The sequence below is a fragment of the Vespula vulgaris genome, chromosome 2 (genome assembly GCF_905475345.1).
Source record: "Vespula vulgaris chromosome 2, iyVesVulg1.1, whole genome shotgun sequence".
In the NCBI taxonomy this organism is placed as follows: domain Eukaryota; kingdom Metazoa; phylum Arthropoda; class Insecta; order Hymenoptera; family Vespidae; genus Vespula; species Vespula vulgaris.
In genome coordinates, this window is record NC_066587.1 from 3,125,832 (window position 1) to 3,144,782 (window position 18,951).

The 18,951-nt window shown below is 33.5% G+C and overlaps 2 protein-coding genes across 12 annotated transcripts in view; one reads left to right on the forward strand and one right to left on the reverse strand.

Annotated features, from left to right (window-relative positions):
• Window positions 1–8,606, forward strand: part of LOC127072813 (neurobeachin) — a 195,799-nt gene extending 187,193 nt beyond the window's left edge. For 7 of the 11 annotated variants that reach the window (XM_051013553.1, XM_051013548.1, XM_051013549.1 and 4 more), the window contains 7 exons: window positions 183–414; window positions 553–633; window positions 718–885; window positions 1,011–1,274; window positions 1,429–1,625; window positions 1,702–1,853; window positions 1,980–8,606. In XM_051013553.1, the coding sequence (XP_050869510.1) occupies window positions 183–414; window positions 553–633; window positions 718–885; window positions 1,011–1,274; window positions 1,429–1,625; window positions 1,702–1,853; window positions 1,980–2,070 (1,185 nt within the window). In that variant the 3' untranslated portion in view covers window positions 2,071–8,606. The remainder of the gene's footprint in view (window positions 1–182; window positions 415–552; window positions 634–717; window positions 886–1,010; window positions 1,275–1,428; window positions 1,626–1,701; window positions 1,854–1,979) is intronic. The other 4 variants (XM_051013551.1, XM_051013557.1, XM_051013555.1 and 1 more) reach the window with 1 other exon arrangement.
• A 4,783-nt stretch (window positions 8,607–13,389) lies between these two features.
• Window positions 13,390–18,951, reverse strand: part of LOC127072838 (synaptotagmin-10-like) — a 31,912-nt gene continuing 26,350 nt past the window's right edge. The window contains exons 2-10 of the mRNA XM_051013633.1: window positions 18,390–18,652; window positions 18,060–18,206; window positions 17,594–17,725; window positions 15,586–15,740; window positions 15,135–15,303; window positions 14,936–15,056; window positions 14,303–14,474; window positions 13,964–14,164; window positions 13,390–13,868 (exon numbers count right to left, since the gene is read on the reverse strand). Coding sequence (XP_050869590.1) covers window positions 13,865–13,868; window positions 13,964–14,164; window positions 14,303–14,474; window positions 14,936–15,056; window positions 15,135–15,303; window positions 15,586–15,740; window positions 17,594–17,725; window positions 18,060–18,206; window positions 18,390–18,652 — 1,364 coding nt within the window. The 3' untranslated portion in view covers window positions 13,390–13,864. The remainder of the gene's footprint in view (window positions 13,869–13,963; window positions 14,165–14,302; window positions 14,475–14,935; window positions 15,057–15,134; window positions 15,304–15,585; window positions 15,741–17,593; window positions 17,726–18,059; window positions 18,207–18,389; window positions 18,653–18,951) is intronic.

An 18,951-nucleotide genomic window follows, 5' to 3' on the forward strand; every position in this document is an offset into this window, starting at 1 on the left:
TGTTTTTAATTATTTCTATACTTGTCGTTATGTTTCTTGGCGAATCCCTCGAACGTATGTGGCCTTCGACGAAAGGTCGATGAAACGTACATGATTCGACGAAAACAGAAACTTCGAGAAAAGGTTACAGAGCTATGTGTTAGTTCATCGATAAGCTACGTACCCTTTTCTCTACAATTTAGGATACTTTTTGGACCCCTTCGACGAAGCTGCATAAGACTCTTCCCATTTTGCAGTCACCGATGATGTTCTCCAGTATACCGGATGACGTTTGTATGACGATCAAGTTTCCATCGAACTCGCCGATCTGTCATATATCTGCCAATACCTATCCACAGTTACCATTACCATCGGTTGTTACCGTTACAACCGGACAACAATTCGCTGTTAATCGATGGAATACAAATTATGCTGGTAAATCGCATGATATTATATTATTATGTTTCTCAATAACTATAAATAATGTATATAATAAATATTTTCTATGAGATAAGATCGAGAGGATAATGTTTCTGATAAAAACCTGTTTCTTCTTCCTTTTTTTTTTTATAGCATCGGTACAATCCCCAAGTTATGCCGATACACCACAAGCTCAGGCAGCGAATCAACCTCTTTCCATGGATCCAGTTTTATGTGAGTTTATGAAGAAAAGAAATCTCGAAAGGAAGATCTCCTTATCTCTTTAATATAATCAATCGTAAAAATATTTTGTTGCAGCTCAAGCAGCGAATAGTTCGAATCCAGCGTTGCGTCGTCATTTGGGTGACAATTTCAGTCAGAAATTAAAAATTCGAAGTAATTGTTTCGTTACCACAGTGGATAGTCGATTTTTAGTAGCTTGTGGCTTTTGGGATAACAGTTTCCGTGTGTTCTCGACCGAGACAGGTAACAAAACGAATAAAAATGATGATCGACTTGTTTGAGTATTTTAATATCGAATAATTTAATATGTATATATCATTGAAATGAATTATTTTAATATCGGATCTCTCGAAAATGTGTTTTTCTAGCCAAAATTGTCCAGATCGTTTTCGGGCATTACGGTGTGGTGACGTGTTTGTCTCGTAGCGAGTGCAACATCACTTCTGATTGCTATATTGCTTCCGGAAGTGCCGACTGTACGGTATTGTTATGGCATTGGAACGCTAGAACGCAGACAATTGTTGGCGAAGGTGAAGCACCTGCTCCTCGTGCTACATTGACCGGTCACGAGCAACCGGTCACGGCCGTCGTCATTTCGGCCGAATTGGGCTTGGTCGTTTCTGGCTCGTACTGTACGTGAATTTGTTTTTATCTGTTTGGTTTTTTTTTTATATTCTTTTTAAATATTTGTCTCTTCTTTTCTTTCTTTTAATTATCATCATGCATTAACATTTTTAAGCAATCGATAAATGTTAAAATTCTTTATCTGATTTTCTCGAAATATAGATGGACCTGTCTTAGTACACACGACGTTCGGCGATCTTCTAAGGTCCCTCGAAGCACCAAACGGATTTTCATCTCCCGAAAATATCGCTATGTCGCGGGAAGGTGTAATCGTTGTAAATTATGAACGTGGACACGTCGCTGCTTTCACCATTAATGGAAAACGTCTACGTCACGAATCGCACAACGATAATCTTCAGGTAGAAATGACGTTTCGATCTTCGTTGGTCGGCCGATAAATTCATCGATTTAATGCCATTCTTTAATTTCCTACAGTGCTTGCTATTGAGTAGAGATGGCGAGTATCTGATGACCGGCGGTGACAAAGGGATCGTAGAAGTTTGGCGAACGTTTAATCTTGCTCTCCTCTACGCTTTTCCAGCTTGCGAGAGCAGCGTGCGTTCTTTGGCACTCTCTCACGATCAAAAGTAAGTATCGTAATTTTGAAGGATCGGTAAGTAAATTCGTTTCTCATCGAATCTCGATCATTTAGCTGTATCTTAAGTTGAATTTTTTGCATTCAAACAATTTGCCTGATACATATCTCGTTTTAGGTTTCTGCTAGCCGGTCTAGCTAATGGTTCGATCGTAATATTCCACATCGATTTCAACAGGTGGCACCACGAATTTCAGCAACGTTACTGAAACTGCTGCTTCTTCCTCCTCTAGCGAGCAAAAACGCTCTCTCGCGTTCCCCGCGAAGATCGTCAAAGCGAGCATGGATCTCTACCAAATCCGTGACAAGGGACAACGAGGACACGCTTTTTCGAAATATTGACGAGTAAGAGACAATGAAAGAACAAAGAAGATAGGTGATTCTGTGCAATGAAGAATTTAAGAAAAGCAGACACAGGGAGGGCGAATCCGTATTAAATAATCCACGATTATTCAGCGCTCAGCAATAAGCTCGCTTTTTACAAATCGATAAGAAATAATATAGCGCTTTTTCCAAAGTGTTTTATGAGAAAATATTTGAACATTGGTAATAAAGAAAAATAGAGAGAAAAAGAAAGAAAGAGAGAGAGAGAGAGAGAGAGAGAGAGGGAGAGAAAGAAAGAGGGAGAGAATGAGAAACAATGTATGAAAGAGAGAGAGAGAGAGAGAGAGACAAACGTCGATAAAAAAGGAGAAAATTTCGCTCGATTCTCGCACGTTAATTTTGCACTATCTGATTCCAATGGACTGTCGGAAAAACGGAAGAAAGTCTTCAAAAATTTTCCGACAGTCCCCATCGATAAAAAAGGAGCTCGTTTTGAGCTCCTGATCGAGCGACATACGCTCAATGCTAGTCAATTAATCGAGACACGCAAGTAACCGAGTTATTCTCACGTTTTCGATAAACAAAGCGGATCGGAATTGACACTGAAAAAAAAAAACATTAAGAAAAGGAGTAAAAGAGAAAATAAAAAGAAGTTTTACGAAGGCAGGAGGAAAATCGAAAAAGAAGAAAAAAGAAAAAAAAGAAAAAGAAATATACAATCGCGTATTTTCGGTTCTCTTCGGCCGTGTACAGGATTTATCAGAGCGTAAGTTAATTTTTACTGCTCGAATCGCGCGGGTTCATTCATAACCCTCGCTCATTCAAAAGCTACTACAATTTCCTTTACCCTTCGTTAGTAACTCTTTTCTTGTAAATAATGAATCGCCGTGTTATGTAAACTTATGTATACACATGCATACACACACACATAAATCCATAAATACATGCATATATACATAATAAAATGGCGTGCGGATACTTAAAAATAAGGGAATTACGAAAAAAAAAGAAAAAAAAGAAAAGTACACCAAGACGCGTATGCGTTCGTTAAGCGTTAGGGCGAACAATTTGGATTAAACGAAAATGAAAAAAGATAAAAAAAAAGAAAAGACGGGAAAAAGAGAAAAATGCGCGTCTTATACGAGAAAAAAAAATACATATTGTCTAGGAAGAGAGGCACCTTATTACACACGCAAGTCTGTTAATAAAAGTTAGAGAAAAAGAAAGAAAGCAAAAAACAAAAAAGAAGAAAAAGAAAAAGTGTAAGAATAAGAATAAGAATAAGAATTACATCGCTCTCACGGTTTTTTTAACCCTTTCGGTTAAGAGCACGCGAGCAGCATCACCTTAAATTTTGAGGCACGCGAAAAGAGAATGGTAGAGAAAGAAAAAGAGAATATAAGAAATGCGAGACAGATAGCATTCTCTTTATATACTCTGCCGTCCGCGAAGCTTTTGTATAATCCGTGTATCTACGCTAACGAGCACTTCCCTGAATCACACCTGCTATATATCTAAGATTCCATTTCCCCTTATCCGACTTACTATGTGCACTTAAGTAAGCCTGTCCCTGTTTACTACACACTATTTACCTCGACCCACCCTTATCTCCAAAGTTCGCGTCCTTCGAAAGAGATCCTAATTTTATCAAAGCCGTCCAGCTTAACTTTTTGCGAGGATATTTCTTGGTATTTTCGCACACGAGATATATAATCAGCAGATCGATTAAATTACATAGGCTAAAGAAATGTGGTTTTAAACATCTCGAATTCATTCTGACAGTGGTCCGTCGTATCACCGAAGGATCAACATTTCTTCTTTCGCGATTGGACCTAGTGCGTCCTTCGTGAAAGTTGATTTTGTGTGATAGATAGAATGAGAGAGATAGAGAGAGAGAGAGATATGTGTGCGTGTGAAAGAGGAAGAAGAGAGTTCGAATGATTTAAGACAGCGAAATACTTTGATTAGAAGCAAAAGGAATGGATTGATATTAATTACTCTGAGATTCATTTTTATTACGATTTTTACAAAGTCATTTTTACATTGAGAATTAAATAAAGCAGATGGATAGCGTTAGGATGATGATAATTTTCTCGTGTTACTGTCTTTATAAGTCGAGATTTTTCGAAGCAAAGAAAAACGACGAACTCTCGGTATGGATGCAACTGATAATGATAGAAGAGCACGTATAGCTTCGAGTCGTTTGCACTTAGTCTTTGATGCACGCTTTCTTCAAGCGTACGACTCGTCCTCGCTTCGTTTCGCTTTGCACAACGACGCAAAATTAATCGAGCTGTCTCGATGGACAATCGTTTTTACCCGCGCGAGCGCATGTTAATCAGCGAGATTACAAGACGTGGTTATTGATATCGGTAGGGTGTGTCATATAGCTTTTCCATTTTTTCGGAGACTTTGAGGGAAGGTCTTCGTGTCGCGAAGTGGGACAAAGGAACGTGAATGGGCGTGAAAAATGTTGTACGAGTGAAGGAGAAATTTCTTCAAGTATAACAAGTGCGAAATTCGTGTGTTACGGACTCGCGGAGGCTATTTTTCGCGATTCCATGGAAGTACAATAGGATTTGTTATTAGAGTTAGTCGGGGAAAAAAAAAGAAGAAAAAGAAAAAAAAAGAAAAAACGAAAGAAAGAGGATTTGGAAATCGATCTTAATTTTTACGATAGCATTAACCGAAGTATTTTAAATTACACCTCTTGTCCCCTTTTATGTTCTATATTTTTATTTAAAACATTTATCATGCATTTATCGATCTTTTAGAAATTTTTTATATTACAGAAACTTTCGATTTACATTTAAATCGAGCCAGACGATTCAATGTTTCGCGCGTCGTGAATCTACAGAGATCGAAATCCATTTACCGCGTCGTCGACATTTATTTAAAAGGTTCGAATGATAAACAGCTCAGGATGCTAAACTAGTCAGAGACTTCTCTTTTATAAAAGCAGAGGACAAAGATGAAAGTAGTCGCGAACGAAGGTCTACGTGGTCCGTATCGATCATAGGTGTTGATATAATATTTAAAGGAATTCTTAATGCTGTTATCGTCTACGACTTTAGCGTAAAAATTGTAGGATCGCATGGTTCCGTCGTTTGTACCGTTCGGGTTGCATGCAATCGAGCTGTCGAAAATCAATATTGTGTATATTAATCGATACAGGAAATTACGTCGATGCTTACATGCGATAGTGGATCGATCGATCCCTCTCGATCGCTCGTCGTACGTACGTTATTATTATCAATGATGACGATGATGATGATAATGATTATTATTATTATTACTATTACTATTATTATTATTATTATTATTATTATTATTATTATTATTATTATTATTAGTATTATTATTATTATTATTATTATTATTATTATTGTATTATGATTATTAGTATTAACATAGAAAAGTAAGGAAATCTTAAAAAAAAGAAAAAAAAAAGAAAAAAAAAGATAATGTTTCGTGTGCAACGTGTTAAATAACGGTAATATTCGCCAAATTGTTGTGGGCGTGTTCTTTCTTTTTTGTGCATGATGATCGTAAAATGTTCCCTTCGCGATTCGGATACGAGTGAAAAAATATAAGTGAATTTAAATAATATAAGTGCGAGAGGAAGAATTTGTGTATGTGTGTGAATGAATGAAAGTAAACGAATGAAAGAAACGACGATGAAGTTCGAGAATAGTCGAGATAAGAGTGAAAGAGTCGTGCTTGATCCTTACAAGCACAGTATGATTAGTTTTCTTGTAAACGTGTAAGAATGTATTTCTATCGCGCATATAATCGTTTTACGTGTACTTAAGTGTACAGGGGCATATTATCGACGTCTTATTTTCGCTACTAATGAGAGAGTAAAAGTGTATAAGAGAAAGAGAGAAAGAGAAAGAGAGAGAGAGAGAGAGAGAGAGAGAGAGAGAGAGAGAGAGAGAGAGAGAGAGAGAGAGAGAAAAGAATATACGAAGAGAAAGAATAACATGGAAAGTCACACACATACACACGCTACGTACACATTTCATCGGCGATTTTCTGCTTTCCCTCTCGACCTAACGTTTTTCCGTCGACGTTCGACGAGCAAGTCTAATTGTTATTATTCTTATTATTATAACAATCAGTGCAATAACAAAGGAAAGAGTTCTACGAGAGATTTTCTTTTTCGATCGAGCGGCTTGGGAAAGACGTTCGTGTACGTAAGAGAGTAAAGCAGGTTAATGTTGGTGATGTTGTATCCTAGTGGTGCAAAAAATTCCATGTGATAAGAAAATTTCAAAATGATAAGAAAGATGAAAAAGGGATAGAAAAAGAATAGAGAAGAAAAAAGAAAGAAAGAGAGAGAGAGAGAGAGAGAGAGAGAGAGAGAGAAAACAAAAAGAGGCGCGAGAAAGAAGAGTTTTTATATTTGTTTATAGATGTGTGAGAATGCTGCACTTTTCGAGCATGTTGTTAGTGAATTCCCTCCATATTGCTATATATACATTATAAAAGGAAGTTTAAAGAAAGCAACAACAACAGCAACAACAACAACAACAACAACAACAACACAACAAATAATGAAAGAAGAAAAAAAGAAAGAATGGCAAATAACAAGTCGATTTTCTGTCCGTACTTGAACTACAGTATATATATATATATATATATATATATATATATATATATATATGTATATATATGTATATATATATGTATGTATATATGTGTGTATATATATATATACATATATATATAAATATATATATATATAAAATATATTGCTACTATTTTAAATAACGCTAAGTACAACGCTACAAGAGTTTGCCTATAATTATATTATTACGATTATTACATTCTATTGTCATTATTATATCGATTAGTATCCTTATTGGATTAATACGGATTATGAATTATATCGATTAAACGTACTTAATATTACGGATGAGCGAACAAAAGTGGAAAAAAGAGAACAAGAAAACGTGATGAAAAACAAAATAAAAAGAGAAGTTAATGGGAAAGAAAGAAAATAGCTCGGAGGAGGAGAAGTTAGAAGTATTATAAATTTGTATATGATATGTAACGAGAAAAAGAGCGAGCGAGAGAGAGAGAGAGAGAGAGAGAGAGAGAGAGAGAGAGAGAGTTAAGGCCCAAATTAATTAATGTTTTTGCGTGTTGAGTAAATGATAACAGGGATATGTTTTACTTCATTCAGAAATTGGTCTTCGAACTGCCAAGACCGATATTAAAAGAAAACAAAAAAATAAATAAATAAATAAAGAAAAAAGAAAAAAAAGGAAGAAAGAAAACGGAAAGAAGACAGCTACGAGAAGTATAAATCAGTAGACTTTCTCAAGCTCGTAAAAAAAAAGAGGGAATTTTTTCTTAATCGATTCGTTCGTACATGAAGGGCTGCCTGTATTGTTATTATAAATCTATGATAGATTAGTCGACGTGTTCGAAACGACTCATCGCAAATTCCCGGAATAAAAAAATTAAAAAAAAAAAAAAATAGAGAAATGAAGAAAAAAGAAGAGAGAAAAAAAACAATAGATGGGATATTTTCGTTTTGAATCGTTTCGAATACTTGTCTTCATCGATCCTTCGTTTCGTTATTCGCGGCGTTTAAGAGCGACGGGGAAAAACGAAAGACATTCCAAAACAATAAATACATACATCACGGAAGGAAAAGAACCGATTTTTAGTCCGATCGTTCTAGTGGTAGGTCGTGCGATCGGAAGGATTAAAAAGAAAAAAAAAAATAAATAAAACAAGAAAAGAGAAAAAAAGAATACAGTGATTCAATGAGTGCATAAAATGTTACTGGACGATGCTTGCTTTACGATTTCGCATAATAGTGTTTTTAATATTACAGTGAAATATTCAAAAGAGATTAGAGCTTAGAAGCTCTGACTTTACCTACCGTAAGATCGTTCTGCGGTACCCTGTTGTTCCTCTTTAACGTCGATGTAGATCGATTTTTTTGTAATTCTTACGAATTTAATAAAACTCAAGATCGCGTTAAGACGAAATAGAGGATGAATTAAGAAGAGAAAACAAAATGGAACCGCGAACGATCTTCGAAAGATTTCTGATTTTCCGACGAAGCCAAATCGTAATTAAAAATCGTTGATCGATAGGAACGAGTCATGTGATTTTATCGAATTATCGTTTTTTCGCGAAAAAAAAAGAATATAACAACACCTGGGAGAAGAAGAAACGGTGTAGAGGTTTATTCCCGCCACTTTTAACGAGTACGTATTAAGTAGAAAGGTACTTAAGTCGTTGCTACCACATTACCAATATAAGCTCCATTGCTTATTTTATACTTAGAATTATCGTAACGTTTCGATTTAGAGGTAACATAATGGGAAAGTTGTATCTTTAGCTTAAGATTAGATTAAAATCTGTAAACATAAGTAGTCAAATAAATGAAAAGTACATTTGATGTTGCAGAAGATTTTTCTTATTTGCCACCGGTGAAAAGTTTTTTCGATGCTTCGTATCGTAAAATTTTTTTAATTTGTTATCCATTGAATAAGTTTTTTTTAAAAGAGATCGAAATCAACGAAAGAAGCAATATAAACTTATGATTTATATCGATTTATTTGTTTTCTTCACAATCACAATACAGGGCGTCGCACGTCCAAATATACAGTATAGATATGTATTCGTTAGAAAAGTATGCATATCGTCGATCTAGAGTCCTTTATTACATTCATTAATAGAATTATATGCGTTTCACGATCACTTTCGTGTTGAAAAGGGATTTTCTTTTTGAACGAGGCTACCATGTAATCAATTTATACGATCAATCTTTTGTTCATCTGTTATTTTTATCAGGGATGGAGGACCTTCCTTTAAATATTGCAAATTGGATTTATCGCTGAAAGTGATCGATGCATTATTTTGAATGAAATGTTTTCTCACGTATTTTTATACCTACACAAGAACAAATATACGTAATGTAAAAGTATAATAATTATTACGTTTTGATATGCGATCGTGACAAATATTCTTAATTAATTAATGATCGTTTTATATTCTGATTTACGAATCGACATAATTAAACGAAAGAGACGGAGTAATTCACTTACGAAATAGTACGTACTTTTTTTTTCTCTTCTCAATATAACTAGTATCATAAAATAGTATTTTATCCACTTTCGGGATACAGTCGTTTCCATCCCTGTTTGTTTTATTTTATTTATTTTTTTTTTTTTTAATGGTTCTTCAAATACGTAGGGGTTCTACGTATTATAATTGATAGGTGGAAGGTACGCGTATACTCAAATGCCATCCATCATTGACAGGCAGTGACAGATTCTCAGAAAAGTTGTCTTGTCTTTCGAATATTTTGCACGATGCCCATTAAAAATAGAAATCATTATGTCAATCTTGCTACTATACCGATAATTTGGTAATTTTTTTTCTTTCTAAAAAAAAGAAATGTACTTTTACAAAATTTGTAATATTGTACTTTTAGATTGGATTAATAATTATAACAAGAAAGGATTTCTATATTTCTATTTTAAATAAATCTATCGATTTAATTAATTCATTCGTGATATTAGGAAATATGATTTAATTATATATAAGAATAATCAAATTACAAATTATCGGCAAAATAAAACGATCGTATAAATATTCCTTCCAAATGCCTGTCTAGATTTTTATAAGAACAAGAGTGTTTAAAGATATGCTCAGTCTGTGAGAATGAGTTTACTCTGGTATGAAAAAATACAATATTCTTTTTTATTTGTATTCTTTTTTCTTTCCTATTATCATCATTGTGTTATTATTTGTTGAATTTTGATAACGGGCATCACTGGAAGGAAGATAGATTCGAAAAGATTGAGGAAAAGTCTTGTAGTTCAACGGCAGGCATCGCTAAGTAAATTGACTCGAAAAAATGTAAGCGTAGAATATATGAATCATAAAAGATTTAACTACAAGCATCTGAGAGATATTGATACAGGTATTATATATATATCGATATATGTGTATACATATATATATATACATATACATATATACATACATATATATAGATGTTCCATGTTTTATATATATATATATTTTTTTTATATAGACTATTATATACTACAATAATTATTTCACTTGGCACAATTTTTTCTTTTACTTTTCTGTCATAATATGGTATTAATGTCCTCGTTCATTATTTCTTTTTGTTCAATAAAGGGACAGTCTACATGAATTACGTATATTTTTGTCAATCAGGCTATATTCATTCGATCAGGATATATTTATTTTTTTTTGTGGATTAAACGTTAATCGAAGACTGTAATCCTTCGCTTTCACGTTGACAAATGAGCCATTCATTTTTTCTCGAATTTTTCATCCCCCAGGATGCCCGAAAAAATTCTCATTCTTTATAAGTATTCCTCGTGGAAACATCGACGGAGAAGATAAATGTTCCTTTGAAATAATATCACCCGGTTACGAAAAATTTCCTGAATACTTTCCGGCACCAGAGTTAGGAGGGTAAGAACCTATTTATGCTTATATTTACCATACGCATAAATAGATCATTCTGTCTTTTCAAAATTCGCTTTTAAATTAACTTACAATTAATTTGAATCTTTTTCATGAATCTATCTTGTATAGATATTTTTCGTTTGTAATAACTAGACAAAATACGTGTACCTATATATTTCATATAATACGTTATCTTTTTTTTTCCATAACATTACGCATTTATATATATATACATATATATGAAGGATGAATTATGTCAATCAGACGTTTCTTTTTTTTTGGCCCAAGATAAATCAAAATAATAGATCCTTAAAAGTTCAATAATTTTTGAAGCTAATTTTTAAAACGCACATTTACTTTCGTAAATTTTTTCCTAATCATTACTTTTTTAAAAGAATTTAAGTATATTTAAAGATAGAATGCGTTTATTCTTACATGGTTCATCCATATATATATATATATATATATATATATATATATATATATATATATATGTATATATATTTATATATATATTTATATATATTTATATATATATATGTATATGTATATGTATATGTCTATTATATGATTTATATTGTATATGTATCGAATTTTTATATTGTGAAAGTCTCACGATATCTACGATATTACGATATATTTTTTCTTATACAATATACATTATTATCGGCTTTTTTGTGATCAAATTTATTTAGCCGTGCGCGAGTATACAAAGCAACAGCGACGAATATTCTCTCTCTCTCTCTCTCTATCACACTTTTCACACATACATTTTCGTCTATTGTTTATCTTTTCTCATTCTCTCTCTCTCTCTCTCTCTCTCTCTCTCTCTCTCTCTTTCTTTCTCTCTTTCTCGCTTGATCACAATTACATGCATCAATGTTTGTTAATTTGCGAAACTCATGATATGCGTTCGCATTTATTATTTATCACAATTAGGGCTCTTGTCAAGCTCCATTATTTTGTTATATGTTTTATATTATATATGCATATATAGGATGAAACAGTTAAAATATTACGAACGAATATTTAAAAAAAATAATCATACACAATAAACTTTCAGTAATGATACTTAATAAATTATCGAAAATAAAAAAGAGAAAAAAGAAAATTTATACATTAATATCTAATATTATTTTTGAAATATTCGTTCGTAGAAATTTATGTGATTCATCCAGGTTACGATCATGCTTATGTTTCTGCGAATTTGTTCACGTATAATACCTAGACACGTATCCCGTTGAAAGAACATTATTACAGAGATTGGTGCAACTTACGTGAAATAGTAAACGGTTCAAATAGGGAAAGTGGTAGTTTCCACATTCTGAAATTACGAAAATTCGCACGTAAAAGTTCTAAGAAAATAATATTAACGAATTAATCGATACTGTTGCTTGCAAAACTCTGCTTTTTATCTTTTTTTTTTATTTTTATCTTTTTATTTATTTTTTTTTTTAATTTTTGGTTCCTACCTAGTCGCTCGTTTTATTGTCGTAAGAATCAAAGAATATTTTCTTTCTTCTTCTTTCTTTTCGAGTATCTGTGATGTGATGGTATGTGTCTACCGATATACATATATATTTTTGCACGGACATACAAATATAAGTATTTATAGCACATTATACATGTATTGTTAGATATAGTTCGTCTTGCAAGAATATTTACGCAAAGTGCTGGCATTTTATCAGGCAGGTGTAAAACTATTCGACCTCTCGAAAATTCGAGAAGCAAGTATACAGAAAAAAAGCGTGTGCATAAGTATCATATCGTATCTCTTTTTTTTCTTCTTCTTTTTCTTTTTTTATTCATTTCTTACGACTTTTATATGACGATCGTCAGATCTCAACTGTTTGTTTCCTAATTGCTTTGAAAAATTGTAAGGTATATTCGAAGGAGAAATAACAGAAAAGAGAAGCTGGGACACGGATGATTTATTACTCGAGAATTAGCCTCTTTAATGACACTAGGTTACGCTCTAATCTTTTTATTCAATTCTACTCCGATTCTTCTTCATTTATCTTTTTTCGTTTAATAATATCCGAAGTGTTTAATTACTTTTAATAAGGAAATATCGGAAAATATCCAAGGAGTTTTCTAATGAAAATTTTTTGCTATGTGCCGACACCTGCCTGTCAATAATTTCTATCATTACATGCATTCAAACTCTACATAACTGTATCCCCCTATTTCTCTCATTAATTTTTCTTTTCTCTAACGTATGCTTTCTTTACGTAGTTACAACGTACCAAATTTATCAAACCGGTTTTATTCGTTCTTCTTTTTTTTTTACTTTTTTAAAATGATTTGTCTCTTATACTACCATTTCGCTGTCTTTGTTCTTTCGTCTAACCTGAGGATAAGGCCCTGTGTACTTTGTCATAATGCATTATGATGCAGCCAGCTTTCGCGAGAACGAAGAGGCGTCATTTTGAAATTCTCGCATATGAGGTATGACGTACACGTATAAATGTGTACGTAACCACATGTATGCCCACGTACGCCCCTTTTTCTCGACTTTCTTTCTTTTTTTTTTATAAAAACTTACCTATCCATCTAATTTTGCAAGTTTTATCTCTAACAATTTCGAATGAACGTCATGACCGTCATGATACGTTAAAATCAAAGTGTGCGTTTGATAAAATATCACGGGTCCAGCCCGTGATTAGTTTTAATAGGTATCGTAAGATTTTTAGTATCGTCAAAAACACACACACACATTCTCTCTTTCTTTCTCTCTCTCTCTTTTTCTTTCTGTCTTTCTTTCTTTCTTTCTTCCTTTCTTTTTTTCTTTCTTTGTTCTCTAATCTACGTACCTATCTATTTATCTCCGTTTTCTTATTGGTCATCTTTCTCATTGCCGAAAATCTCGACTAAATTACATAAGCCTCAGCAAACGGTCATAAATTCCCTCTTCTTTTTTACTTTTCTTTTTTCTCTTTTTTTTTCTTTTTTGTTTCTTTTTCTTTTTTACCTTTTTTTTTGTTCACAGACTGTCCTTAGCGAGTACTCGTTTACTAATCCAGATCTGTCGCAAGTAAAGATTTTCAAAGCACAGAGTTTTGACTTCCGAGCCCTTGTTTGAAATAGAGGTTGTACTTAATTCAGTCAAGCGATATGCATTAAATGACGACAGAGAGGGACGTTGTCCAAGTCGACGTTCGAGGAATTCTGCGAGCATCCGCATATTTTTCTTCCAAACTTTTGTCTTCATCTAACAAAATAATGAACGAAATTAAAATCGAAGACGATATTGAAGGAAAATTAAAATGAAAAATATTAAAAGAAATTGATATTTGGTCTACTCACCTACTGTTTAAGCAGCTCAAACTTACTGGAAGTGGCTCGGAAGCAACCGAAGGGATATGACCTGCTACGGTTTCAAGAAGAGGATACCATTGAGCCACTGGTTTCCTCGGGTTATCCAACATTTCTAACCAATGATCTCGACCAATCCCGATAAAGCTCGAACCGATTGCCGTGCAGCCCATTAACTCGTTTGAACCAATCCTATGTGTGGTGACAAAGAATAAATAGAAAATATTCTTTGAACTGTGACTTTTTCTTTCTCTTTTTTCTCTCTCTTTTTTCTTTTTTTTTTGGAGACACAGAATACATGTAATAGCGCAAGAAGAAGACCACGCGTACCTATCGTAATCGATAACTTTCACTATGAGGCTGACTTCTTCTATATTCTCTGCGGGCACATCGAAAACGAGCGCCTCGTTATACACGGGAAAGAGCGTGTTCTTCTTCACGGTCGTCTTCTTTTTCTTTATCCGTTTACCACGACAGAGAAGATACACCTTCACGTAGGGATCTAAAGGACAAAGAGGATAGTTAAGATCGTAAGTAAAGAAAAGAGATGAAGAATAGAACGATCGCTCGAAGATACGATTAAACGAGTAAGTAAGTAAGTAAGTAAATAAGTAAGTAAGTACTTACGTGTGCTCGTGAGTACGAACCACGATCGGGTTCTTCGCATAAATCGAGAGATATTTTCGAAACGATAAACATGATTAAACGCTAGCGTGTTTCTTCTTACTATACTATATTCTCTGATATTCGAAACGTTTAATCATATTGCTTTAATTAACGTTCTAATAAAATTAATTAGTGGCTGCTTTATCGCCGTCTAATTTGATATTCAAATACTAATACGAAGTCAACCGATAATGGTTGCACTACATCATCATTGATATTTCATCAACTTTCTAACTTCGTTTTAAGAATATTTTAGACTGTCGAGCTTTTTGTTTTTTTCTTATTTTTTCTTTTTACCGGACGATCCAGTTATATCCATGGCTTTGAGGTTCCTAGCCTTGATCACTGTCAGAGTCAGACGTCCAGCGGTTGGAAGATAACAGAGAGACAACATCAATTCACCTAAGTCCACTTTTTCCTAAAAGCATCAAAATTTCATCAGTTTGAACTTTACATCTCTTTTCCATCGATGATTAAAACGAGCGATTTAAATTACCTGAGGTGCAGAGAGGATATCCATCGTATACTCGATTTCTTGCTCGAGGTCGGTGCAGTCCAACAATCCTTTAAGTACTACTTGGCCAATGAGATCATGTCGAGAGAAACGGTCGAAGTCGTAGACGGAAAATTGTAAATAGCGTTCCTTCAATTCCTCGTAAGGAACGCTAAAGAAATAAAATGATGTTAAAAAAAAAAAAAGGAAAGAAAAACAGAATATTATTTTTCTATCTAAGTTTATTGTAAAAATGATCGATATGTAAGAATAACAGATCTATATAGCGCAATAATAGAATGTTGCCAATGTGGAATGAGAATATTGATTTTATCGATAAAGGGTATATAAATAAGGTAATAAATAAAATGATATTATTAGAATTTCATAGATCAGTTTATCGGGAAAGCTAGAGATAGCTCGATTAAAAACCACTACTTACGTTTAAACTTACCTGAAAATAAATGTTTCGTTGAAGATCGGGTTCAAGTTCTTTCTATGTACCTTCGTTTGATACTTTTTCTTTCGATCAGGTAAGAGATATACTTTTATATAAGGATCGCTGCTACCTGTTACGTCTTTCACCGGCAATTCTCGAGCCTCTAAGACCTAATTTAAAAATCAACTTGATAATTAATCTAACTCCTTGTTTGAACCAACCGCATTGACGTTTCGACTTTCATCTGTGTGGGGTGAATACTTGTTTTCATTTTAAGATACAAGGAAATGGGCGAATCCGAGGCTAATTGAGTTCCATACTTTTCTCGTTACATAAAAATTTTTCATAATTTTCTTTTCACAGACATATCATGGTTATATCCGGATTTAATGACTCTACTACATTTATATTAAAAAAATCGCTATGTATTCGAGATAAAAGACTTTTTAAATTTCTCCATCCTATCACTTGCAAAATACAGTTATTTTTAATTTTCAGGATTTTCTACTGATAAAATTGACAAATTTTTTTCTCTTTCCTTTCCATATCATGCATATTATCTTTCGTAAAAAAGTTGTACTTTAAACTTGGAACAAATTATGGTATGATAAAATAAAAACTTTTTAATAATTGTAACTTTTATAAAAACTGATAATTAACTTCCCAGTCATTCGAAAGATAAAAAGAGAGAGCGTAAGATTGGCCTCTGGCTTCACCTTCGTTTCTCCTACGCGTTATTTTATGAATGAAGTCGAAGAAATATGTCAAAAGGTGTAGGTGGTATAGCGTAATACACGCTTATGTTTCTCGATTTCAACATGCCACGTGCCTCGACTATTTGTGAAAGATCGAATGTGACCGTAACGGGAATATACCTATCTTTCTCTCGTTATCTCTATATCTTTGTTTCTCTCGCCATGGCCAATAATTTCTAACGAACATGTGCGTTACTCAATGTACTCGATAATGAAGACCATTTTAAAAGGACGCGCGTAATTTAACGTAAATAAATCGCATTTAGTTAGCTCATTAGCTTTACCAGGTTTACTCGCGTGTATCCATCGCTATTTAATGATCGACGGTTAATTAAACTTAGCCTACTTAGTCATTCATAGTGATAATCTCGTCGGCAAAATTTTATCTTGTTTTTGTTAATATTTTTTCGAAACTAATTTGTAGTAACACCTAAATAAGACTTTGTTTTAATTTCAATGTTAAATTATTCTAATTTGTCGAGATTAATTCGATTAATAAAGATCGTAGTTCGAGCAAACTTGTAGGATCGAGATTTTCGAGATATCTGAAGGTAGAAGTTAGATTTGAAGCAAACAATACGGAAGAAACTAATTACATTTGTAATCAGTCTCGAATGCTAAACGTAATCAAGCGAGACGAGGGATGGTGGAATAACGTTTGAACATTTTCTACGATTCTAACTAGTAAACGAAGAGCTCGATTCGAACAAAGTTCTGGGATAGCTCTCGTGTCCTCCTTTCACGCATTGTCGCGTCCTTTACAGGAATTTTTTTTTCTTCTCTATTGCAACAAATCGAACCACGTGGAGCACAGCATTAATTCTCCTTGGAGGTTCGCGTGCGTGTCACATCATGAATGAACGGTGACACAATTTTCTAACGAGTTAAGAATGAAACCGAAGAGGGAACGTCGGTCACCGCCTTCACGCATGAATCTCATTTACATATTTCTCATCGAGCTTTCAAATTGTTTAAAAATTTTATTACACCGATACGTCGTTCATTTTTATTTCGAAAGTATGGTTACGTTTATTAATTATCATATCTTATAAAAGTATTGTCCTCGATTATTATTTCGCAATATCTCGTAATATTTCGATCCTTATTTATTTCGAGAAATAAAAGAGAAAAGCTTAAGATAAATGTTTTATGATTTATACATTTACGGGGCTCGTATTTAATATGGCTTATTTTAAAACGAAAATGAAATTCTCGAAAAGCTCTATGACTAACGTCTGTAAGGTTACCCGTGAAACCGTAGAACTTACCTTAACGACGAGACCGTCGATCTCCTTGTCGTAACGAAGAGCGAAGTGTAGCTTTCCGGCGTATTCCATTTCTGTAGTGCTAGAACTCTCCGTGCTTTCCTGTCTTACGAGATCCTTTTTGTAGAGTTCCGGCTATAACATCAATGATGACGTCATTCGAAACAAAACTTTACCAATACTACTTTGTAAAATATTTCCTGTTACATTTCTCGTTTATGAGAAAACTCGTGAGAGTGAAGCTTCATTGGTGATATAAATTTCTTACGTAATGGATATTTGTTAAAACGGATCGATTGATTCCATTTATTTTTATCAGGAGAAATAATTATTGGAAAACACGTAATGTAAGTATAGTACACGTTCTAACAACATGACGAAGTCGTAGAATGCATTTGTATTACTTCAACCGTACTCGTGGTTCCCTTTATAGTTTAGCATTTTCAAGTTATCGGTAACACGAACTTACCTTGATAAGACCAAGACTAGAATCGCTACGATTTTCCAGACTGCAAATACTGAATTTGATACTAGGCAAATCGAGACGGTGAGACAATTGCCGTTGAAAACTTTGATGGCGCATCGGAACAATCGGCAAAGTAGTTTGACGCAACACCTATGTATGCATAAGAAATATTTTAAATAATATTCCTGCAATTTTTATATCATAGTATTGATTGAAGACATTGGAATAGCAAGTTTTGATTCTTCGTTTTACGAGTAAAGTGAAAGATAAACAAATTTTTTTTATAATCATAATCCGATATTTTCAATCATACGTTTCGTAAATTTTCGATACCTTCTTACTGTCCTTTTGTTCTTGAACATATTCATGGGTAATCGGTTCCGATTGTAAATCCGGCAAGGAGTGACTTATGCGAATGGCATTTTGCTGAGACAAATCACCATTCGCATCTTCGTCGTTTTCGTGGCGAGCGACACTCATCAACCATCGCCAAGTAGAGGAGCATTGAAAGCTAATTGCAGCTAAAAGTACCAGAGCCATCAAGGCAACTCCAGTTCCTATTAGCAGCTGGTATGGAAAGCTGTCGCTCCACTCTTCTGCGAAAAATGAAATAATTTTTCATGGCAATGATTAAATAACATCTATGAACGATTGAACGATAAAGAACGATATAATAACATTTTTTAGACGGAAGAGATAGACTAGATTCCTTAAAATCCATAAATGCATTCAAATTTTTGAATTAATTCAATGAATATTTAAAAAAATCAGCTCATCAAATTTATAGAATTATACATTTCAATCGTTAATTTAGTTATGTACGATTAAAGTATAATTGAGTAGATACATTGGTTATAATTAATGAATGTAATTAGTTTGATTGAAGCTAATAATC